General features: G+C 45.4%; 3 protein-coding genes across 5 annotated transcripts in view; 1 reads left to right on the top strand and 2 right to left on the bottom strand.

Annotated features, from left to right (window-relative positions):
• Positions 1-8,884: 8,884 nt before the first annotated feature.
• Positions 8,885-12,232, bottom strand: PTRHD1 (peptidyl-tRNA hydrolase domain containing 1). The gene is made up of 2 exons (XM_047782520.1): positions 11,958-12,232; positions 8,885-9,229 (listed from the first exon to the last, which is right to left on the bottom strand). The coding sequence occupies exons 1-2, from the start codon at positions 12,207-12,209 to the stop codon at positions 9,059-9,061; spliced, it is 423 nt and encodes a 140-aa protein (XP_047638476.1). The 5' UTR covers positions 12,210-12,232; the 3' UTR covers positions 8,885-9,058.
• On the top strand, positions 11,930-21,705 carry CENPO (centromere protein O). Of its 2 annotated transcripts, none has more exons than XM_047782518.1 (7): positions 11,930-11,996; positions 12,653-12,761; positions 13,798-13,967; positions 17,901-18,018; positions 18,703-18,962; positions 19,542-19,713; positions 20,449-21,705. In XM_047782518.1, exons 2-7 carry the CDS (start codon positions 12,716-12,718, stop codon positions 20,583-20,585), a joined length of 903 nt encoding a protein of 300 aa, XP_047638474.1. In that variant the 5' UTR covers positions 11,930-11,996; positions 12,653-12,715; the 3' UTR covers positions 20,586-21,705. The 2 variants fall into 2 exon arrangements, with proteins under 2 accessions (XP_047638474.1, XP_047638473.1); XM_047782517.1 differs by lacking the exon at positions 11,930-11,996 and adding an exon at positions 12,197-12,363.
• ADCY3 (adenylate cyclase 3) overlaps positions 21,678-22,721 on the bottom strand; it is a 93,882-nt gene continuing 92,838 nt past the window's right edge. For both annotated transcript variants that reach the window (XM_047782515.1, XM_047782516.1), the window contains one exon: positions 21,678-22,557. In XM_047782515.1, the coding sequence (XP_047638471.1) occupies positions 22,375-22,557 (183 nt within the window). In that variant the 3' untranslated portion in view covers positions 21,678-22,374. The remainder of the gene's footprint in view (positions 22,558-22,721) is intronic.

Raw genomic sequence — 22,721 nt, 5'->3', positions numbered from 1 at the left:
TTACTCAAAAGCAGCACTTCATTACTGACATTCTCAAACTTTTTTTTATATTTATAGATGATACATGCCACTGTTAAACTCTTGGGGTTTTTTTAATTATTATTATTATTATTATTATTATTATTATTTTGTCTTTTTAGGGATGCACCTACAGCATATGGAGCTTCCTACACCACAGCCACAGCAACGCCAGATCCACGACGCATCTTCGACTTGCACCCAGCTCACAGCAATGCTGGATCCTTAACCCGCTGAGTGAGGCCAGGGATCGAACCTGCATCCTCATGGATGCTAGTTAGATTCATTTCCACTGAGCCATGACGGGAACTGCAACTGTAAACCCTTTACTTTCCTTAGAAATTACTTCCCTACTGAAGATCAGCTGATTGGATTGACTACAGTTCATGAAAAATAGAAAAGGCAGATCAGGAGAATTAATCCCTTCTGGTTTTCCTTCCCAAATGAGTGTAGAGAATACCCTTCTGTATCTTTCACCTACAATATGATGCCACTGAGAAGTGATTCATGATGAAATGGAATAAGAATAAGATCACTTATGAAACTTCTATGAAATTTGCCTTTAAAGCTAGTGCTGAGTGACTTAACTTGAAAAGTGGACAGATGGGACAGGTCAATGAACAGGAAGCCTTTCCTCTGACAGAACAAATATCCTACCTGGAACTCCTTTCCTCATACCTGAGGAGCCAGCCCTGTGCAGTTCTGCTTTGTTTTCAAATCTGTAGTAATTTATTACACACCTGTATGTACTAAATATTAGACTGAATATTTCCCCTTCATTTTCCTTTTTAGCTTGCAAAACTTTATAAAATAGGCATTGATTTTTTAAATTAGCTTTTCTTTTTAACATTCTTCTGATGTTAGCAATTGTGGGGCTTGGGGGTTTGTTTGGGTTTTTTTTTTTTTTTTTTTTGGCCATACCTGTGGCATATGTATCTTCCTCAACCAGGGATCCAACCTGCACCACAGCAGTGACCCAAGCTGCTGCAGTGACAATGCCAGATACTTAGCCCTATGCGCCACAAGAGAACTCCAACAATTGTGTTTTAAGTGGTAATTACTTAGTAAGCTAGACTTTTAGTTCAACCCAAACCAACTAGGACAGAAGCTCTCGTTAGAACATATTCTATTTAAAGACTCATGCGCATCTAAGCCTAGGCTTCACGACTTCATCCTACTTTCTCTTGAAAAGTTGAAGGAAACTTTTTCTCTTGAAAAGTTGAAAAGTTTGAAGGAAAAGTTGACGTTGTTTTAAAGCCTTTTAACAAGAATATTTTTATGTGTATGTGAAAGTAGAAAGGATAGTATAATGGACCAATTCTAGGTTTTTAAATCAGCCTTCAATATGTGATTTTTATAACCCCAAATAAAGAGGTGACTTCAGTTACTCTTTAACTTCAAAAAGGAAGTTGTATTTAGTCTCGGGAATCTTTAGACTGAAGGGTTTGTCTTTTTTTTCTTTTTTTCTTTTCTTTTTTTTTTTAGGGCCACGCCTGTGGCATATGAGAGTTCCCAGGCTAGGGGTCATATCAGAGCTGCAGCTGCTGGCCATAGCCACAGCCACAGCAACACAGGATCCAAGCCATGCCTGTGGCCTACACTACAGCTCATGGTACTATTCCAGGTGCCAGGGCCATATCAATGAATCCCTGCCCTCACAGAGCTTGCATTCTACTGAAGGTTGATTGATGGGTGAGCAAAATGTGGTGTGTGGGATGATTAGCGCTGAAAGAAAAATTAAGTAGGGAGGGAAGGATAGAGAGCACTAACTACTGGAGGAAAGTTGTTGGAATTTAAAACAGGATAGTCAGAACAGGTCTTGGAGAAGGTGACGTTTGAGTGACAATAAGAAGAACTGTCTAAGCAGAGATGCAAAAGTCTCGAGGCTGGAGCAGAGTGAATGTGGAGAATTGGAGAGGAGATGAAGTAAGAGGTGAGGAGGGGTCAGGATGGTAGAGGGCCTTGTAGACCAATATAGGAATTTTGGCTTTACTCTGTAATGGCAAACCACTGGGAGATGTTTCGCAGAGGAATGGTGTGCTCTTACCTGAGTTTTGGAAGGATCACTTGGGATCTTGTGTTGAGAGTAGCTGTGGAAAAGGCAAATGCAAAAGCTGGTGGACCTGTAGGAGGCTACTTATAGCAGTGGAACTTGTGAGAAACGGTCAGAATCTGGATGCATTTTGAAAGCAGAGGCAGCAGTATTTGCCAACATATCAGATGTGCAGTGAGAGAGGAGTCAAAAACAACTTCAAGATTTTTGTTTGGTTTGGTTTTGTCTTTTAATGGCCGCATCTGTGGCACATGGAGGTTCTCAAGCCAGGGATTGAATCTGAGGTGCAGTTGTGACCTACACTGCCGCTGCAGCAACGCTGGGTGCTTTAACCCACTGCTCCAGGCCAAGGATTAAACCCACACCTCCTTAGCGACCCAAACTGCCGCAAATGGATTGTTAACCCACTGCACCACAGCAGGAACTCCAACTTCAAGACTTTTGGCCTGAGCAACTGGAAGGGTGGAATTTCCATTAACAGAGATGGGTGGTGGGGGGAAAAGGGGGCAACAGGTTTAATTTATTTTCTGTCATAAGTTCGAGGTTCCTCTTAGACATCCAACAGGAGGAAATGTAAAATCTGTTGGATATAGAGGGGGTGATATTTAGGGGAGTAGTTGGGGCTGAAGATACAAATTTGGAAGTCATCAGCATATAAGTTGGTTCTCAAAGCCATGAGACTGAAAGATAACTGGAACCTGGGTTTCTTACCTAGGCCATCTCCCTCATGCTAAATCATCATGCCGAAGTAGGATTTACTCTAGGAACAACAGTGGTTCAGTATTTGAAGTCTTACAATGCATTTCGCTACACTAACAATGGAGACTAACTATAGGATCATCTCAGTAAATGCAAAAAGATGGTTTGGCTTTTTAAACAATACACAGGAATTTTTTTTTTTAATTTAGCAAACCAGTGGCAGAAGGGAGCATCTTTAATCTGATACACGGCATTTGCTGCAACTCTTAACAAATGAACATACCTAACAGTGAAGTTTAAAAGCATCCTCATTGCAGCCAATAATAGCAAGTCAAGGACATGCTGTCTGCTGTACTACAGGCCGCAGGCAGTGCAAGGACCTGATTCGACATCTCCATAATGCAATAACAATGAGAAAAAAATCATTGAGTACAATGATCATATTGAAAGAGACTAAATTGTCTGTGGTGGTGATCTATATACAGTGCCTTTATAGGGTCATATTTCAAGTGATCCTTAAATTTGAATTGATTAATTCAGGTTAGGAAACTGAGGCAAAATTGCATAGGAGCAACTATGAAGTCGCAGAGTTCAGCCTTAATTTCAAGTCTTCTGGGATTGTCCCCGGCCCTGCTCTTTCTGTTTGTACCATAGGAAGTAACAACATATTTCTTATAACTCAATTTTCATTTTATGGTCACATCTTGTGCCTTGATTATTTCATACAGCTTCCTTATTTATGTCCCAACTTTCCTGCCCATTCTCAGAAAATACATCTTGTACCTGATGCCAGAACACCCTTCCTCTTTGTTGTTGTCGTTTTTGCTTTTTGCTTTTTAGGGCTGCACCCTCGGCATATGGAAGTTCCCAGGCTAGGGGTCGAATTGGAGCTACAGCTGCCAGCCCACACCACAGCCACAGCAGCGTGGGATCCGAGCCACATCTGTGACTTATACCACAGCTCATGGCAATGCCGGATCCTTAACCCACTGATGGGGGCCAGGGATCGAACCCGCATCCTCATGGATACTAGTTGGGCTCATTTCTGCTGAGCCACAGTGGAAACTCCTATAGGGAGTTTAATAAACATAATGCTCTTGGTCTGTTGCTCTGCTCCCTGCTCGTCCTCATGCAGGTTGAATGAATTATCTAGTTGGTGGATAATTGCCTTTGGTCCATGTTTCTCATTTCGGTGGAACTAATCAAAGTTCAATAGATTGAATGTGGAGGATTCATTCTCTCTTCTCAACTTGACCAGTAGGAAGGAGCAGCTTTGGTGAGTACCTGCTCTGTATACTCACACTTTTCCTTAGGACAAGAAATTCAGGCTATCACATAAAGCTCTATCTTCTAACCTACTGGTAACAAAAGTGATACTGTGGAGTTCCCTTGTGGCAGAAGAGGTTAAGGACCCAGCATTGTCACTACTATAGTGTGGGTTTCATTCCTGGCCAGGGAATGTTGCAGGTGCAACCAAAAAAAAAAAAATTTAGTATTTTGTTTCTTCATCTGCTTTTTATCTTATCTCTTAAGAACCTAGTTGCAGAACTGGGTGCTACTTTTTTGGTCCTTACAAAGCCCCCAAAGCTAGAGCTCTGGTGTAGGCCAGCATTTAAGATCTACCATATCTGGATCTTAGAGAAGGAGAATCTGGGGCTGTGCTAACTTGACCTCAGAGGACGCGTCTAAAACTTGTAAGGCCATGGTAGCCGAGGGCAATGGTGCTCAGGCCATTTTCCACACTTAGAGCTTCTCATCAGTGACAGAGGTTCACTGTTGCCATGATTCTCAACCACGAAGCAGTGCACACCCCTAGGATGGCAACTCAGAATCTGTAGGGAAGATATGTTGATTAAACAACAATAAAATGTGATTTTAACATGCCCCTCTAGGGAAGCTCTCTCTATTCTGCCAGCCCCATGAGAAGCAATGACTTAGGCACTGATCCTCAGCTTTACAAGTTCAAAAACTCAATTTTGTCAGCTCATCCACTGATAATGGGTCCCTAGGGTATTGAGTCACACAACTCACAGTCACAGGAGGCTGATTTATAATCTAGAATGTCAATTAACCAATTTAAAATGGAAGATACAGCTTCCCTGCACTTGAACTACTCATGACCCCTTTTCAAACCACTCTAACTAGTGTCTAGATGGCTGAAAACCAAAGGAGTAACCAGCTATGAGAGCTTAAGAGAAAATTAGAATAACAAAAGACCTGGGTTTCAACCTCAGTCCTGCCAGACTTTAATCTTGGGTAAGTGAAAGAAAACCTTTCTGAATTAGTAAACTTGAGACAAGACTGTGGGCATCACGAAATTGTCAGGATTGGAAGCACTTTGTTCATTATAAAATGTTTTTCACATGCAAAAAAACTTACCAAAGCACAGGAGATTCTTCTCAAGGATTCATCACCTATGCTGGGCCTCGCAGCAGTCTTTGCTTCACTCGAGACCGTGCTTTTTGGTAAACTCGGTATGCAAGGCCGGATGTAATGTACTTTGTGCCAGATTCTTGCTCTTCAGCTTGACTCCTTCCTGTAAGCACATCATACATGTCGTAATGTGTTGTGTTGTTTTTTGGTTTTTTGTTTTTTGTTTTTTTTGCTTTTTAGGGCTGCACCTGTGGCATATGGAAGTTTCCAGGCTAGGGGTCGAATTGGAGCTGTAGCTGCATGCCTACACCACAGCCAGAGCAGTGTGGGATCTGAGCCCAGTCTGCGACCTACACCACAGCTTATGGCAATGCTGCAATGCTGGATCCCTGGCCCACTGAGTAAGGCCGGGGATTGAACCCACATCCTCATGGATACTAGTCATTCATTTCCACTGTGCCACAATGGGAACTCCAATGTGTTGATTCTAAATCATACACATTATTGTATACCTTTTTGGTCTGGCTGCCTCCTGGGCCCCGGCTGCTTCTAGATGACACCAGAATTTCCCATTCAGTAGGTTGGGGGTACACCTGAGAATTTACATTTCTAACAAGTACCCAAGTGGTGCTGATCTAGGGACTACACTTTGAGAACCACTGATCTAGTTAAGATGATAAGGAACTTAGCTGATTCTAATAAGAAAATCTGCCACTTCCCTGCTGTCTGGCTCTCATTTGGGTCAGCACATGAGTGCCAGTACTTTCCTCATTTGGGTAGGAATTTATGCTGTTTGTGCTCAGATCCCTGCTTTAGGGATTTGCCTGAATGGTTATCATCTCGGCTGTGTAGGTATTCATCCCCCTCTGGCTTTATCATTGTCTTACTGCAGAATTTGATTTTAAATTCTTAAATTTAAATTTATAGTTAAGAAGTTCCCATCGTGGCTCAGTGGTAAGGAACCCGACTAGGATGCATGAGGATATGGGTTCGATCCCTGGCCTCGCTCAGTGGCTTAAGGAACTGACGCTGCCGTGAGTTGTGGTGTAGGTCACAGACTTGGCTTGGATCTGGTGTTACTGTGGCTGTGGTGTATGCTGGCAGCTACAGCTCTGATTAGACCCCCTAGCATGGGAACTTCCATATGCCGCCAGTGTGGCCCTAAAGAGCAAAAAAATAAAAATAAATAAATATAAATAAGTTCCCACTTATGTATGGGATGGGACAGTGGTGCAACAGGATCGACAGTGTCTTCAGAACTCTGGGACATAGGTTTGATCCCTGGCCCAGCACAGTGGGTTAAGGATCTGGCATTGCCCCAGCTGCAGTAGAGATGGCAACTGCGGCTTGGATTCTGACCCCAGCCCAGCAACTCCATATGCTGTTGGGTGGCCAAAAAGGAAAATAAACATATATCTAGATAGATGACAGATAGATAGATAGATGATGGATAGATTGGGGGAGTTCCTGGTGGTCTAGTGACTAGGATTTGGCACTTTCACGGGTGTGGCCAGCATTCAATCCCTAGTCTGGGAACTGAGATCCAACATCAGTAGATTTAAAAAAAAAAAAAATACAGTGTCATTTGGAACTATTTTCCTAATTGTCCTAAATGGAAATAGCAGGGAGTGGATGTCATCACTCACTAGCCGAAAAGGAATCAGATGACTGGCTTACGTGACTGTAAGTTCTTGAGGGCTGTGTCTTACATTTTTATGCTCTACCACCAAGTGTCCCGGCACTGTTCCAAGGGAGTTTTACATACTGACACATTTAATTCACATAGAACTCCTGTAAATCCCTGTTTTACAGACGAAGGTCCTGGGGCTCCAGGAAACTGAGTGCCCAAGTTCACCCAGCTGAAATGTATGCAAGCCAGGCTTTGGACAGGCCGTTTGACACCAGAGTCTGACCTCTGACCTCTACGCTCTGCCATGAAATATGGTGTTCAGTAAGTTTGTTCGGTGTTAGGGAAGGCTACATAGACGAAAATGAAGTCGACAGGCTTTTCTTCCACCATAAACCGATGCACATTCACACCTTTCCTCACTTCCTTCCCTCCAGTCTCAAAACTGTCTTCTCTTGCCTTCTGTTCAGGGCCAGTCCTTCCGTCTTGCCACTGACCCTACCTCTTATTTTTTTTCTGAACTTCTTTTTATCAGTTATTCTATTTAGTAACTTCAATCTCTCTTCTCTTTAGCCTCTCTCTCCTCACCCATTAACTTGCTGGAGCATTTAAGAAAATCTCCCTTGTGGGACCCAGCGTTCACCTTTCTAGCCCCCATTCAATCACTGCCCTCTCTCCTCCCATTCACGCTTCTTAAAATAGTCCCCCCCCTCCTCTTCCTTCTCATTCTTGTCTCAATAGATCGATTCCCACCTCATATACTATCTAGGTATTGCGAAGTTGTTTTTAGTTCTTATTTACTGAAATTCTGTGCTACATTTGACTGCTCTGTCCCTGGAGACCCTATTCACTTGGCTTCCTGGGGTTAGTTCTGCCCCCTGCATTCTACCAATTCTCCCTGGGAGACCCTGTCCGCTCTTGGTTTCAAGTGATCATCTCTTATAAAGGAAAATTGTTCTATCTAGTATCTTGGCAGCCTTGGTAACTAGAGGGTGGGGGGCGGGGAAGTTACACATATGACTTCATACATTTCTTTCTGGAGTAATTACCTATATCTCTATCCTCTCACTAGATTCTTAATTACCTGAGGGCAAGAACTGTTTTATTCATCTTTATATCCTCAGCTCTTAGTACTGCCAGCCACAGCAGACATGCAGCAGGCATTCAACAGACAGCTGTTGAACAAATTACCCTTTATAAACTTTGCTTCCTTGATGTCCAAGCAATTTCAGTAGATGTCTCCAAATGTTTATAGAAATACTTTAAGCACTGTACAGTGTTACAGACGTTCAGAGACGAGAGCTATCATTTTTGGCTGGGCAAGACTTCGTGAAAGTGATAGATTTGAGCCAGACAGAGGGAGTCTCGAGGCAGGAAAGGGAAGTGGGGGTTCTAACATTCCCCAAACCGGAGACCTGACGTGGCAACTGCAGTGTCTTTGATGAAACATCAAGTTTGCATAAGGGAATAGAAGATTCACCTAAAAACACAGGAAATGTAAACGAGGGCTAAGCTAAGGAATCCTGCCTTTAGTCCATGGCCAAGTTGGAGTCTCTACCACTGAAAAGCGTGCTCAGTGATCTTTTAGAAACCTGGTGGCAGAACCTCCGCTGCCTTGTAACTAGGATAAGCTGGAGGTGAGCAGACCAGTGGGCCACTCACAAGAACTAGGAGAGCCTGACTCAGGGCGGTGATGCTAGAAACTATAAGGAAATAGAGGCCATACTGGATGTATTTTATTAAGTCAAATAAATAAATGTAAGCATCTTTGAAACTGAAATACATCTTATCATTAATCACACATCTCAATTTAATTGGAAGCATCTCTTCTTTCTTCATAACATGTAAGATAATGGTATATCTTAAAGTTGATGGTGTCCTAGATTCAATGATTACAATCCGTGGATGTGAATCAGAAATAAGAACGTCAAAGGAAACACTTTAAATCTGGGTGATTGGAAGAACTCAGTCTTTCCTAACAAAAAGTAAAGAGCATTGCCTTGCCCCTAAATAGGAGTCTAACCGAATTTTCTGCTTGAACAATGCATGACCCATAGAGGATACTGCTACTCACCCCTTTCCCCGTCTGAACTTCCTTAATAATTAAAAAGAAGTACTTATTAATGACAACTTTAATGTGAACATGTGTTTGACCCTCAAGAAACTGTCAAAATTTAAAGGAAGAGGGACGTGCCCCTGGAAGGGGTATGGGATGCTTAAGGACAGACAGCATGCAGTTTCTGGGTCCAGCTGATATTCAAACATATCAAAGCAACTGCTAACACCAGTTACTTGAACAGTCGGAACTTCTTCAGATACTGGCCCACTTCTTCCTTGGGGTAGGGACGGAGTGCGATGCAGGTGGGGATGTTCTCTGGCTGCTCCAGCCACAGCTTGTGGTCAATGTTCTTCTCTTGCAGCGTCTCGGCCAGTACCTTTAGGGTGGTCTCATCTGGGGCCTACAAGGAGGAGAACAGACTGAAAAGGAAGCATCAGAAGGCAAAGGAAAAAAAAAAAAAAAAAAAAGCACGGAGGGAGGCTCCTCTTAACTGAAAGTGGAGGAACAGCCCTACCAAAGAAGGAGCTTTAGAGCATGTTTCCAGAAGCCACAGCTTCGTGGCTCCATTTGCCATTGACCCTCTGAAGGGGTGGCAGTGGGGAGAGGCTTTATATTCCTATTTATAAAATGGAGATTTTTTTCCCCTCCCCTCTGGAGACGGCGAGGGAATGCACTGGTAGTAAAGGTGCTCTACACATTTCCCAGTTCTCTTACGACTGGTGCCTAAGCAGCCATCCCTAATCCTTCAGCCAGCTCCGGGCTGACTATGGAAGGGTTTCTAAACATCACATCACCTCCACTTCCTCCTACTTCCACCCTGGTTGACACAAACCTGGAAGGATTTTCTTTCTGCTGGAGTAGTTCCCACTTGTTAACTCGAGGGTGAGCAAACTATTCTCTAGTATCCTTCTGAAATTGTTTTCATGATGTTTATCATCCATTACAGAAATAGGAGAGCTATCACTCAGGAAATAAAGATAATGAGGGTGTTATGCTGCATACGGTGTGTATTTTGGCCTATGAAGGCAGAAGGCACTGAGGGATGAGAGATTTGTCTTATCAAATTAGAGGATGATGGGATTGCCACTCCTAATCGACGGAGTCCTTTGGGCATGCTCGAGGGACATGCACGGACGTCCCTCCTCCTCCAGCACCAGGAGCAGCACAGTGCACGTCAGAGTGAGTCCAGACCCCTGTCCCCCCCACTTACTGATTGTGTGATCTTTGATAAGTTATGTGATTTAGCTGACCCTTTGTTTCCCCTTTGTAAAATGGGATGATAATGCTTTTTAGTAGCAGTGAGGATTTGATGAAATTAGACTCAGGTCTGTGCTTGGCACACGGGAAGCACCCAATAAATGGAGGTTTTTTTTTGTTTTGTTTTGTTTTTTAAGGGACAAACCCACAGCATATGTAAGTTCCCAGGCTAGGGGTTGAATCAGAGCCGTAGCTGCTGACCTACACCACAGCTCACAGCAACACCAGAGCCTTAACCCACTGAGCAAGGTCAGGGATCAAACCTGCGTCCTCATGGATGCTGGTCAGATTCGTTAACCACTGAGCCACGACAGACACTAAAGGGAGTTAATATTGGCAATGTCTTACACTTGGACTTTATGGCTACAGCAGCACCTTTATTCAATCAGTGGTGACTCCTAAGTCCCTTTCTCGAGTCACAGCTAACAACAAAATCATGAGATGTCTTTAAAACTCCTTGAGTTTAAAAGACAACAACTCTTGCCCACCCAAGAGTTTAAAAGGGTCAGTGATCCTTAACCCACGGAGCAAGGTCAGGGATTGAACTCATGGATCCTAGCCGGGTTCATTAACTTCTGAGTCACGAAGGGAACTCCTAAAGGTGTAAATATTTTACACACCTCAAAGTGAGGGAGAGGGGGATTACCTGAGCCACATGATTTCTTGATTTCCTTCCTATAAAATTCCTATAATCTAAAGGAAAAGCTATCTCTTTTCTGCCTACTTATAGATCCTCAAAACATTTTCCTACTATTTGATGTTTCACTGCCCAACAGCAATTTTTTCTCTTGAAAAATAATCTGTTTTTGCAGCTAGCCAAGAAGGAATCACCTGACTCCTCCACCCTAGGGTTCTGCTTTATTTATTAAAACAAATTTTATATGAGACAAAAACTGCCTTAAAATGAAAGCAATAATTTTTTTTTCATTTTAAAATGTGTTTAGTGTAGAAAACTAAAAAGAAGACAGAAGCAATAGGAAATAACCAAAATTCCCCCACCTGCTACTCAGTATTTGGATGTATTTCTTTAGTTTTTCCTTTCAAAATCTGGATCATTTTGTATGTAGAATATACTTCAATTAGCCTCACTTCATGAGCACTCTTCCAAATATGCTCCAAAAACATGATTTATGCTAGATTCATAATAATCCATTATAAGGGCATAAGTTTAGCCAACCTATAGTATTGTAAATTTAGTGATGTCCACATTTTTTATTATTATAAAGTGCTACTATAAATATCTTTGTACAATGCTCTTTGGGTGCATCTTATTATTTTCTTAGGATAAGATATGTTTGCCCAACTGCAAAAAAAACACACAAAAAAAACAAAAAAAAACTATTCTATACCCTTGGTTTCTGGTACCTTTGAGCTAAGTTCAAATTATACTAGGGTTTATTTTCAAATAATTTGGCATCATACCCAAGTAAATGCTTCAGTTTGACTTCACCTGCAGTAAGGAACTCTGTGTCCTTACCCTTCTGGATCGGTTTTGCGGAAAGGGTAAGGGCAGTACTTTTCAGCGCAGCCATTAAAAGGCCCGCCCAGTGCACAGGTAGAAAGGCAGGCGTGACTCCACCAGCCTCCGCTCTCACAAGCATCTACTGAAGAGGGACGCAGGTGAGACCGGAGGGGTGCACAAAGCATTAATAACAGGCCCATACTCCACTCTTCACATCGTCAGGCCCCGTCCAGCCAAGGTAAGGGGCCGCGGGCAGTAGCTCCAGCCCGAGAACCCGTCCCAAAACTTAGAAGTTAAACACCCCTCCCCACTAACGCCACACCCACTTCACGAAGTTAGGCCCCCGTACTCAAGACCACACCCACTTCCGGTATCGATGACCTCAGCGCCCCTCCCCCTGGCGGCTCACCTCGAGGACCACCTTGCGCATGCGCTCCAGGTCCTGGAGGTAAGCTGCAGTGTACGGGTGGTCGCGGTAAATATGCAAAGCCGCAGTGGCTGCGTGACAACCCTGTGCTACCAGTGCGCCCGTTGGCCAGGAAAATGGAGTCTGTGAGAGATCCTTCCGTAATACCAAGTATTGTACCAGGATTTGCGGCGCTGCGCCCGAGGCCGCCATCTTCCTGCCCAACAGAACGACCGGGCCTACTGCTCGGTGCATGCCGGGATCAGGGAGGAGCCCCGCGCGCTGCCATGTTTTTGTACGGTGGGAGCGCAAAGCACGCTGGGACCGGTTGTCTTGGTTTTGAAGTTGAGGATGGCGGGAACTCTTGGACTTGGCCTGATTGAGCAGGAAGAGAGGAGTTAAGGAGAAAGTAAGACCCATTGGCGGACAGAACCGTAATCAGGGTAGAAAGCTGAGCGGCCTCTTACAGCTCCTTCCGTGTGCGAGGAAACCCCCTGGAGCAGAGGCGCGCCTCGGGAGCTCGCAGGGGCAGGAAGATAGACTTGGACACCACCGAACGTAGACCCGGGCAACAGACGGGGCGAGTCCGGGGAGTCCTGGGGATGTCACTTGGGGTACCCGGGGCTCCGCGGGTGTGTCTCTGCCGTCTGGATTTGTCTGAATGTGAATAGATTCTTGCCATTTCTCTTGCCCCCAAGGAAAGCCGTATTACTGGTGCCCGGACAGTTTTATGGAAAGGCTCTTGAGGAGCCGAGGAGGAGATGGAGCTGGCGAATACTCTAAGTCAAGATGGCGAGTCCGGAGGAGGTATTTAAAAGATCAAAATTTCCCCCTTACTATTGCTGCCCAGAGATAACTACCAGGTTGAAAGCCCATCCCTCCTCTAAGCGAAGTGTGACCTGATCTATTATGGTTTACTCCGGTGGAAGGGGCAGTGCCCGGTGTGGGTTAGACCTGGGTTTGAGTCCCGGCTCTGCTGTTATAAATATGGTGGCCTTCGGCAAGTTATTTTACCTTTCACAATTTCTTCGTCTGGATAATGGAGGTGAATAATAACATTGTGGTGGTTGTGGAAATTAGGTTAAGTAATTTTAATGCTTTTCAAGTGAAGCATTTAACACATACCTAATTGATAGGAAATATTCAGTAGATGCTTTAATTCATTACATGCTTTGCAAATACAGGATCGAGCACAGGTGTGTTTAGGTAGTGACTGTTCACAGGTGTTTGTTGTTAGAGTTGGTTAGCATGTCACCGTGACCTTTGCTACATTGAGCTTTACTTAGGCTCTTTGGAACTGAGATCTCTATGCACTGGTGAACTTGTTTTCCTGTCTGATATCCAGTAATATTGGTGGACAGTTCCTTTTAGTGTGTGTCTTTATAGTCCTATGCTCCTAATACTTTGCAGAGCTTCAGAGTACTTACTCAAGCCTCTTTGGATGTTTCAGTCCAAACAGTTATGCATTAGCACTTGGGGAAACCATGCACGAAACCCAATTTAAAAAACAAAATTCTACATTTTTAAAAAAGAACTTCTGAGTCAGTGACTTTGGTGACCCTGTTTCCCCCTGGGTTGCTATCATCATGGATAACTGAGATTAGCTATGTTCAGATAATGCCCTTTTTGAACAGTGTCCTGGTCAGGGACTACTTGGTAGGTCAGTGTTTGGCCTCAGAGGCTGCTATCCTTGACTTCTGTTTTCAGTTCCTCTTGCTTTAGAAATTGGCTCCAGCATCTACAATTTAGCTGTCCACAAAGTGTTACCCTGAAATGAAGGCTTCCTTTTGCCAGAGTTAGAAATCCTTGGCTTCCTGTGACATTCTCTTTTTACTTTCCTCAGGTGTTTTAGCTCATTTGGAAAGACTAGAGACTCAAATGAGCAGATCCCATAAAAAATTGGAGGAGCCACAGAGCGCACAGGCAGTGGAAAGTGCCCTTGGAACCAAGATTCGTCAACTGAGATGTCTGCGAGATAAGCTGAGGGCTGAAGTGAGACACCGCCAAGCCAGAGTAAGGAGAGGGTGAGGCATGCTGACAGGCTTTCCTAGAGTGTGAAAAACAGACATGACTGGGAATTAGCGAATTTGTATAATGTGTTTTACCTGCAGTCCCTGATTCCCCAAGTGATCAAACCTGTAGAGTCAGCTAATACCCGTATCAAATAACAGTTGGCAGGCCTCACTGCTGGACCAGGTGAATTCTTCATAAGTTTCTTAACCTGCCCTCATAGACTGTTACCTTAATCTCAGCCTGACTTGAGTCGTTGCCACTGTTTTGTCAGTAGCACCATCTTTCTGTTACCCAAATTGAAACCTCACAGTAAACTTGGACTTTGCCCTATTTTCAGTTTTCCCTTTGGCCCAGATCCAGTTAGCAAGACCCGCCAGAGTCTTCTTTAGATGGTGCTTCTTCTCTGTGCTTCCTTCTTCCCCTCCATCCCCTCAGCTTCTGTAGGTTAAGAATTACCCACACGTGGGGAGTTCCCATCGTGGCACAGTGGTTAACGAATCCGACTAGGAACCATGAGGTTTCGGGTTCCATCCCTGGCCTTGCTCAGTAGGTTAGGGATCCGGCGTTGCCATGAGCTGTGGTGTAGGTTGCAGACGCAGCTCATTGCTCCCTCATTGCTGTGGCTCTGGTGTAGGCCGGTGGCTACAGCTCCAGCCTGGGAACCTCCATGTGCCATGGGAAGCGGCCCTAGAAAAGGCAAAAAGACCAAAAAAAAAAAAGAAAAGAGCCACATGTGTCCTAAACATCTACCAGGTGATTTGGATGGCAGGACTGTTGCAGTAGTCTGCTAGTTGGTTCTCTTCTGGTATTTATACTTCTTCGATAAATCCTGCACGGCCAAGAAAATCTTCCTACATTCTTCATTAAATTACAAGTTTCTGTGCTCAGTGTCAATAACCATTCATTGCCCAGGGTTAAGGCCAACCTTCCTTTTCTCGCCTTCCTATCCTCTTCCTCTTCCCCCCTTTCCTCCATTTCTTCTCCTCCTCCACCTTCCTTCACTTTTTTATTAAAGTAAAATATATATACACAATATATATAATATATATACATGTAATATATGGAATATAATGTGTATTATATATAAAGAGCACAGATCTGAAGACCCTTTTACAGAATGAACACACCCTGGTAGGTCCCACACAGATCAAAGTGTAGACTATTACCAGTATCCCCAAAGGCTCCCTCTTATATCCTTCTAGTCATTTCTCTCAAGGTAACCACTATTCTGGCTTCTGTTACCATACATTGGTTGTACTTGCTTTTTTTGTGTGTTTTTGCTTTTTTAGGGCTGCACCCACGGCATATGTTAGTTCCCAGGGTAGGGGTCAAATCAGAGGTACAGCTGCCGGCCTACGCCACAACCACAGCAACTTGAGATTTGAACCGTGTCTGCGACCTACACCACAGCTCACGGCAGCAGCAGATCCTCGACCCACTGAGCAAGGCTAGGAATCGATTTCACGTCCTTGTGGATACTCTTTGGATTTGTTTCCATTCTTCCGCAATGGGAACTCCAGGTGTTACTTGTTTTTGAACTTTATATTTAAATGTAAAAAGTATGAACTCTGTTCTGTCTGGCTTCTTTTGTCGAACGTTATCTCTGAGATTTCTTCCATGTTGGTGAATGCTGTGATTGTTCTTTTTTGTTGCTCTGTAGTTATTCCATTTTAGGAATATCCCACAGTTTATCTACTTATTACTCTTGGTACATTTGGGTTGTTTCACTTTGTGTCTATTCAGAGCAATGCTGCTGTGAACATTTTTGTTCCTGTTTTTTTATGTAAAAATATATACTTTCCTATTGCATTTCTATGTTACAGGGTAGGGCATGGTAGTAAATATTGCTAAATGGTATTTGAAAGTGATTCTATCAGTCTCACATTCCCAGCAACAATGTATAATGTTTCCATTGTTTTGCATCTCTACCAATACTTGATATTGTCAGTTTTAAAAATTTGTCATTCTAGGAGTTCCGGTCATGGTGCAGTGGTTAACGAATCCAACTAGGAACCATGAGGTCGTGGGTTCGATCCCTGGCCTTGCTCAGTAGGTTAAGGATCTGGCGTTGCCATGAGCTGTGGTGTGGGTCTGATTGGACCCCTAGCCTAGGAACCTCCATATGCCTCGGGAGCGGCTCAAGAAAAGGCAAAAAGACACACAAAAAAAATTTGTCATTCTAGTGAGAGTGTAATTGTAAATCATTGTGGATTAATTTGCATTGGCCTGGTTAATGATTTTAAATACCTGTTTGGATGCTTGAACATCTATTGTGAACTTTCCAAGGACTTCTTTCCATAAAGACTTCGGCGTGCCTTTGCACTCTCTAATGGTGTCTTGTGATGAAAAGAAAGTCTGTGTTTTAATGAAGTATGATTTAGGAATCCCACTTTATGCACTGTTCTTGTTTCCTTGTCTTCTTGTTTGCCTGACTTAAGATCATAAAGATGTTCTGTGTTATTTTCTAAAAGCTTTGTTTGACGTCTTGCTTTCAGAATGAGTCCATCTGGAGCTGATGTCTGTATATGGTGTAAAATACAAATCATGCTTCTTCCTTTTTTCCGTAGAGCTGTCGCCTTCCTTTCGTCCCACTTCTTGACCGCCGCGCTCTCCCATTGTATTGCAGTGGGTCTTTGTTTCTCTCTCCTCCTTTCCTGCCACCTTTTGGGTTGATGATTTAATTTTTCCGCTAACAAGCTCCCTTAGCTTGTTAATTACACAAACTTTCGCACTCTCTTAGTGGTTATCCTTGAGAAAACATGCTGTTTTTCTCTTACTAGAGTACACAGCAGAGTAGTACATTTACCACCTTCTGCGTAATTACAGAAGTTTATTTTTTTTTTTTTTTGCTTTTTAGGGCTGTAGGTGTGGCATATGGAGGTTCCCAGGCTAGGGGTCGAATCAGAGCTGTAGCTGCCGGCCAATGCCAGAGCCACAGCCACGCCAAATCCGAGCTGCACCTGCGACCTACACCATAGCTCATGGCAACACTGGATCCTTAACTCATTGAGCAGGGCCAGGGATCGAACCTGAGTCCTCATGGATCCTAGTCGGGCTCGTTTCTGCTGAGCCACGACGGGAACTCTGCTTAGCTTTTTAACTTTCAGCGGCTTGGCCTCTCTGGTTTCTTAGTACCCGGTCACACAGAGGCAGTTGAAGATTTGGCAAATGCATGTGGAATGTTGGGTTTGTTTTCCTTGCCTTGGCCCATAGTGAAGCTGCTTTGGCAGCTTGATCTCCATTTTCTGTTTCCCTGGCAGGTGAGTGTGCCTCAGGGTCTAGCCTGCAGCCTTCTGTTTGGACTGTATTTGCCCAGTGATAAAACTCAGCAGATGCTGAGCGGAAAAACCTCAGGGGAAGCCCAGCTAACTTGGGAGCATTTATCTTTAGTCTTCGATCTGGCTGTTCTGCTGGTTCTCTAATGCCTTTGGGCCATTTTCGGCTTGTGTGCTTGTATGCGTGCCTCTTCCTTTGTGGTGTTTCTCGGATTTGTACAGCATCTCAGAGGGAGAGTTGCTGTGATACCACCTACTGGGCCACAGCACGCAGGGTGCAGCTCAGTCAGTGTCTCATCCCTGCAAAGCCTCAAGCTCTGACCCAGCTTTCTCAGCCTTGCCTTGTCGCACCTGTGTTTGCTCACCCTGTCCCTTGTCACAGCCTTTTCTTTTTCCTCTTAGGATACTCTCCATGCCAGCCAAATCCATTGTTCTTCAGGCCGGCGCAATTTCTACTTCTGATTCCGTAGCACCGTAACCCACAAGATTCTTCCTCGACCTTGAATTCGTAGCTCTAGCTGGCTTCTCACTGTAGCATTTCTTGATTCATTATGTAATTAAAAATACTCTACATTTAACTTTTTCCCAGCCAAGTGAGGGCGGGGACTTTTATTATGCCCATTTTGTGCCCAGTTTGATCTGCTATCTTATCTTGCAGATTAAAGCATCTACTGCCAGTGTAGCGCCCGACCAAACCCTGGAGATGAGTGAACAAGACATTTTGGAGAGAAGGCAGGAAAACTTGAAGGCCATTCTGCAGGCATATCGTTTTACAGGTAGAGTTTTTTTCTGACCTCTTTCAGCCTGCGTCTCATCTTGAGTGAGTTAATTTGCAGGATGTATTATTAGTCCTGGACTTACTTCATGAACCCTGATTTTGGTCCCCCTCAACATATGTACACAAAGCTGGCCTGCTGTTCGTAGGCAGCTGTACCTACAAGATTGGCCTCTCTGTGCAGCAAGAAGATTGGTTGGTAGCTGGTTGTGACTATTCATTTTAGCAGTTCAACATGTGCTAGACCCTGTGCTGCTAGAACTTCCTTACTGCTGGCTTGCTTTATGCCACCAAATCGTTTGAACCCCTCAAGTCTCTGTTTCACCATCAAAATAGGGATTTATTCTATTATCTATGTCATAAGAGGATCGTGGGAAGAGCTGAGGGCTACCGTAACTATTTGACTCTCAGGAAGGAAAGCACAGATCAATTGAAAATTTCAAAATCTTTTCCTCAGTAATTTGACATTAGGATGTTTTTTCTTTTCCACTCTTCCTCCGTGGTTGTAACAACTCACAGTTTAACGCACAGTGAGCCAGAGTCAGAGAGAAGAAGAGTCTGTGACAGTCATTCATTCAACAAACACAATGTATGGATGGGGTGGGGCTGAGGGGACTGGGATGCTCAGATGCACAAGATACTGTCTTTGCCTGGCATCTCGTAAGGTGCCCCCTCTTCGTCTCAGGGATCAGTGGGAAACTGACCAGCCGAGGAGTCTGCGTCTGCATTAGCACTGCTTTTGAGGGGAACCTTCTGGATTCCTATTTTGTGGACCTCGTCATGCAGAAACCACTTCGGATACATCACCATTCGATTCCGGTCTTCATTCCCCTGGAGGAGATAGCTGCGAAATACCTACAGACTAACATTCAGCACTTCCTGTTCATTCTCAGCGAATACCTAAATGCTTACTCCGGGCGGAAGTTCCAGGCAGATCGGCTTCAGGTATCTGCGACCTAATAAGGCATTTTGTGAGCCCAGAGAGGCCTAAACGGCAAAAAGGAACAAGTTCTCTTTCATGCTTTAAAATGTTTCCTAACTCTGAGCCAGAAGCTTGAGGACAGTTAGCCTTCAATGCTTGTCTCTCTTTTTTTTTTTGTCTTTTTTACGATTTCTTAGCATTTCCTTCATTATGCATTTGCAGTAACTTTGAAGCTCCTGGTTGTCAGTTAGACAGACTTAAAATTGATATGTGAATGGAGTCATGAAGCATCTTAGCCATATCCATGAGGGCAGTGAAATTCTTGGCAGAAATAGCATCTCCCCTGCATCCCTAACCCCTTGACCATTTACTTAGTAACTGCCTCCTACAGGCCGCCTAGGAGGCCACCGACTCTTAGTTATCTCATCGGTCTCTATCATTTGTCCTTTTTTTAAGCCTTTCTCCATCCTTCATGTATTTCTCTGAGATTTAATTAATGGGCCCTATTTTTGGTGGACATGTTTGAAGGGTCACAACCACTCACTGCTTTGGAGCTGTAAGTGTCATAGACTTTGTCTCTCTTTTGATCCTCACCCGCACAGAGTGACTTTACAGCCCTTCTGGCCGGGCCCTTGCAGAGAAACTCACTGTGCACCGTGCTGTCATTTACTTACAACGTGGAGCTGAAGGGCCAGTCCTTCCCCTTTGGTGCTAGACTGCTCTATAAGGACCTCACAACAACCCTTCCTACCGACGTTTCCATTACTCATCAAGGTAAGAGGAAGGATGCCGCCAGGAAGAAATGATTATATGTTCTGGGTTATTCAGATGGATTGAAAGGGGGTGAGACAGTGAGAATGTCGGGCCTGAGGCACCCTTTCTGTTTATGTACCGTAGTCAGCAGACTGCAAAGACCACGGAGCACCGAGCACGCCCTCCTTGTGGCCTCCCCCCCCCCCCAGGTGTTTCTCTCCTCTTCGTAAGCAGTAAACAGAATTGTCCTAGTTTCCCTGGCTCCATCCAACTCTGCTCCTGTCGTTTCCGCTTATGCTTTGTCTTCATTGGCGACCCTCCTAGAGAGATAGCTCATGAGGCTGCGTCCTGGGTCACTGGTGGCGAAGAGAGCCAAGACTTGTTTCACTGTGAGCGCAGGTAGACGTGACCAGTCTGTGTACCTTAGCCGTCCACTTGTCCCTAAATGGGCATTTCTGCAGGGATGGCTGAGGGACATTTGTTGTGACTTGGTTTCAGTTAAATGTACCGTAATAACGTGATGGGCCATAATGACAAAATGTTTTTAGGAGGCAGAAATTTTGACGCTGCTGCAGGTTTCACATCTTAAGTGTTCGATTTCTCTGGGCGGCGTCTAAGTTGCAGGTCTCAAACGTTCACTGGGCCAGTAAGGGGCAAGCCGCTCTTGGCTCCAGACCAAAACAAAACCAAAATATTAGTGATTCAGGTTCTGATTCCTACAGCTGCACTGAGATTGACAGAATCCGTCTTTTTCAGGAATGGACACATTACCATCCACATGGGAAGAACAGCGAGCAGCCCATGAAAGTCTGTTTTTTAAAAAGCCCCTACATCAAGTGTTTACTTCATTTGCAAGAAAAGGAGACGAGTTGGATGTGAACCTGGCCTTTTAGAATGTTATCTGCATTGAGGACACATCCGAAGAGAGTAAACTAGTCCTGGACGTACGTAGCTAGAGGCAAGGTGCTGGAAACTGAGAACTCCTGAAAGGCCCGGTCTCCGTGCCTGGGGTCCGTCCTTGTGGTGAGAGCAGACGCCTGCCTCACCCGGACAGTTGGGGCAAGTTTGGGTCCATAGCCTTGGTGTTTTTGGACGTTCTCCACGATCGCCTGGCCACTTGTCATAATGCTCAAGGTCATTGCCGCTGCTTTTGATCCTACGTCTCTAGCTGAAAATCAGAGTGGTTTGCGGGGTGAGAGAGAGAGAATGTACCATGCCACTGAGGAATACTTCTAGCTTTTAGGAAACCTTCCAGTGGTTTTGCCTCAGCTCCTATTTGCGACTTTTGAAAAGAAAGTTCTTAGAATGCTCTAGGTTCATGATGACAGACTTAGACAAGGAAAGTGTATTTAATCTTTGGTCTGGAATGGTAGGTATGTCCTGGGCCACCGCCTTACAAAGGATGTGGTGTGAGAGTGCACCGGGGATAACTGGCTGTAGGAATAACATTTCCTAGAGCGTGTTAGCGGAGTGCTGGGTGGATCAAGGCAGCTGTCCAGAAAGCTGGGCAGAAGCCTCCTTGCCCCCCAGTCATTGCGCAGGGCGGCAGACCTCTCTCCTTGCTCCCTTCCCTCTCCTGCAGACTCTAGGCCATGGCAGCGCAGTTGTCTTCATCTCCTGCCCTGATTCACGCACCACTTAGAACCAGAGCCTCTTCCCTGTTGGTGCTGTGTGTTCCTCGGCCTATGGGAGTGTGTGCTGTCGTCATGCCATTTTCATTCTCGTCCCCTAAATAGGAATCAATACTCCCCTTGCTGCCCAAGGCCCAGTGCTGCGTTCTGGCCTCACCTGAGATGGGCAGCAGCCCCTGCTAACTCTGGGAGGACCACGGGGAACCGTCCAGCCAGCTTGGATGAGCATCTAGAAGGAAGCAGCTCGAGAACGAGAGCAGGGCCTTAGTTCAAGCTCTTGCTTTCCAGGCACATGGTGAGGAGCAGGGTAGGAGGGATGAGGGCTATTGACAGAATTTTCACAATGATCACATGTAAGTTGAATAAAGCTTTTAATAAAACAGTCTTGTTCTTTATCAATACCTGTAAATTCTCTTTTTAAGCAGTAGCAAAGGCGACTGTAGCAAGAGCTCAAAAGGCAAGGCAATAGTGGAGTGTTTGTTAACAGAAAGTTAAAAATATAAATGTAGAAGATCTGTTTATATATTTTTCTCTCAGAAATAAAGCCCCTTTCCCTCCCTCCCACCAGGTAAAAGGAAATATTGCACTTTCTGCTCTCCTGACTAAGGTGACGGCGGTTCCAGAAGAAGCTTTCAGGGTTACCAGGACCAGGGCCCCTTCCTCTCGCCCGGACCAGGGCCCGGCGGGGCTGCGGAATGAAAAGCGGAGCTTGTGCCCGAGCTCCCGGCGCGGCGCCAGCAGCCTTGTCCTGCCCACGGTTCTTCTCACAGTGGCCACGGCCTCTCTGGGGGAGGGAGGGCTCGTCGCGGGGCTCCGCCTGGGAGCCCCGCGCTGGGGAGAGGCCGCGGGCACCGAGGAAGTGCGGCCCCCGAGCTCACGTCCAGGATAAAACGAAGGCCGGAGGAGGTTTTCAGACCTGCCGTTCATGGGCGTGTGCACGGGGCGGCGTGGGAAGCGGGGACGCGGTCACCTCTCCTCTCCCAGGGCCTTGCTTCCATCCCAGACACACCACTGTCCCCTCCCCTCGGGGCCCTCGGGGGCTAGCGGCCCCTCAGGAGCTGTCCACCACCTGGTGGGGCAGGGTGACGGAGGCGCCGTTGGGGAAGGCCGCAGGCTTGTCACGCCCCTTCAAGAAGAAGGTCAGCAGCTCCCCCTTGCCCTTCACGAAGATGGGCCCCCTCCGCACGAAGCGGAAGCCGTACTCGCGGAGGATGAGTTGCGTTTCCTCCACCACCTGCGGACGGAGAGCGGAGCGTGAGCCCACGGCGAGGGCACCCGCTGGTGCCACACGCCCCCCAGCCCGTCCCTCGCGCGAGCGCCCTCCTGCCCCTTCATCCCCGCAGCCGGCACCCTCCTCCGCCCCGGAGCTTGTCTTGGTGCTCACCCGTCTGGGGGTCA

This window comes from Phacochoerus africanus, chromosome 5 (assembly GCF_016906955.1).
Source record: "Phacochoerus africanus isolate WHEZ1 chromosome 5, ROS_Pafr_v1, whole genome shotgun sequence".
NCBI classification, from domain to species: domain Eukaryota; kingdom Metazoa; phylum Chordata; class Mammalia; order Artiodactyla; family Suidae; genus Phacochoerus; species Phacochoerus africanus.
This window is presented reverse-complemented; position numbering and strand designations above follow the sequence as displayed.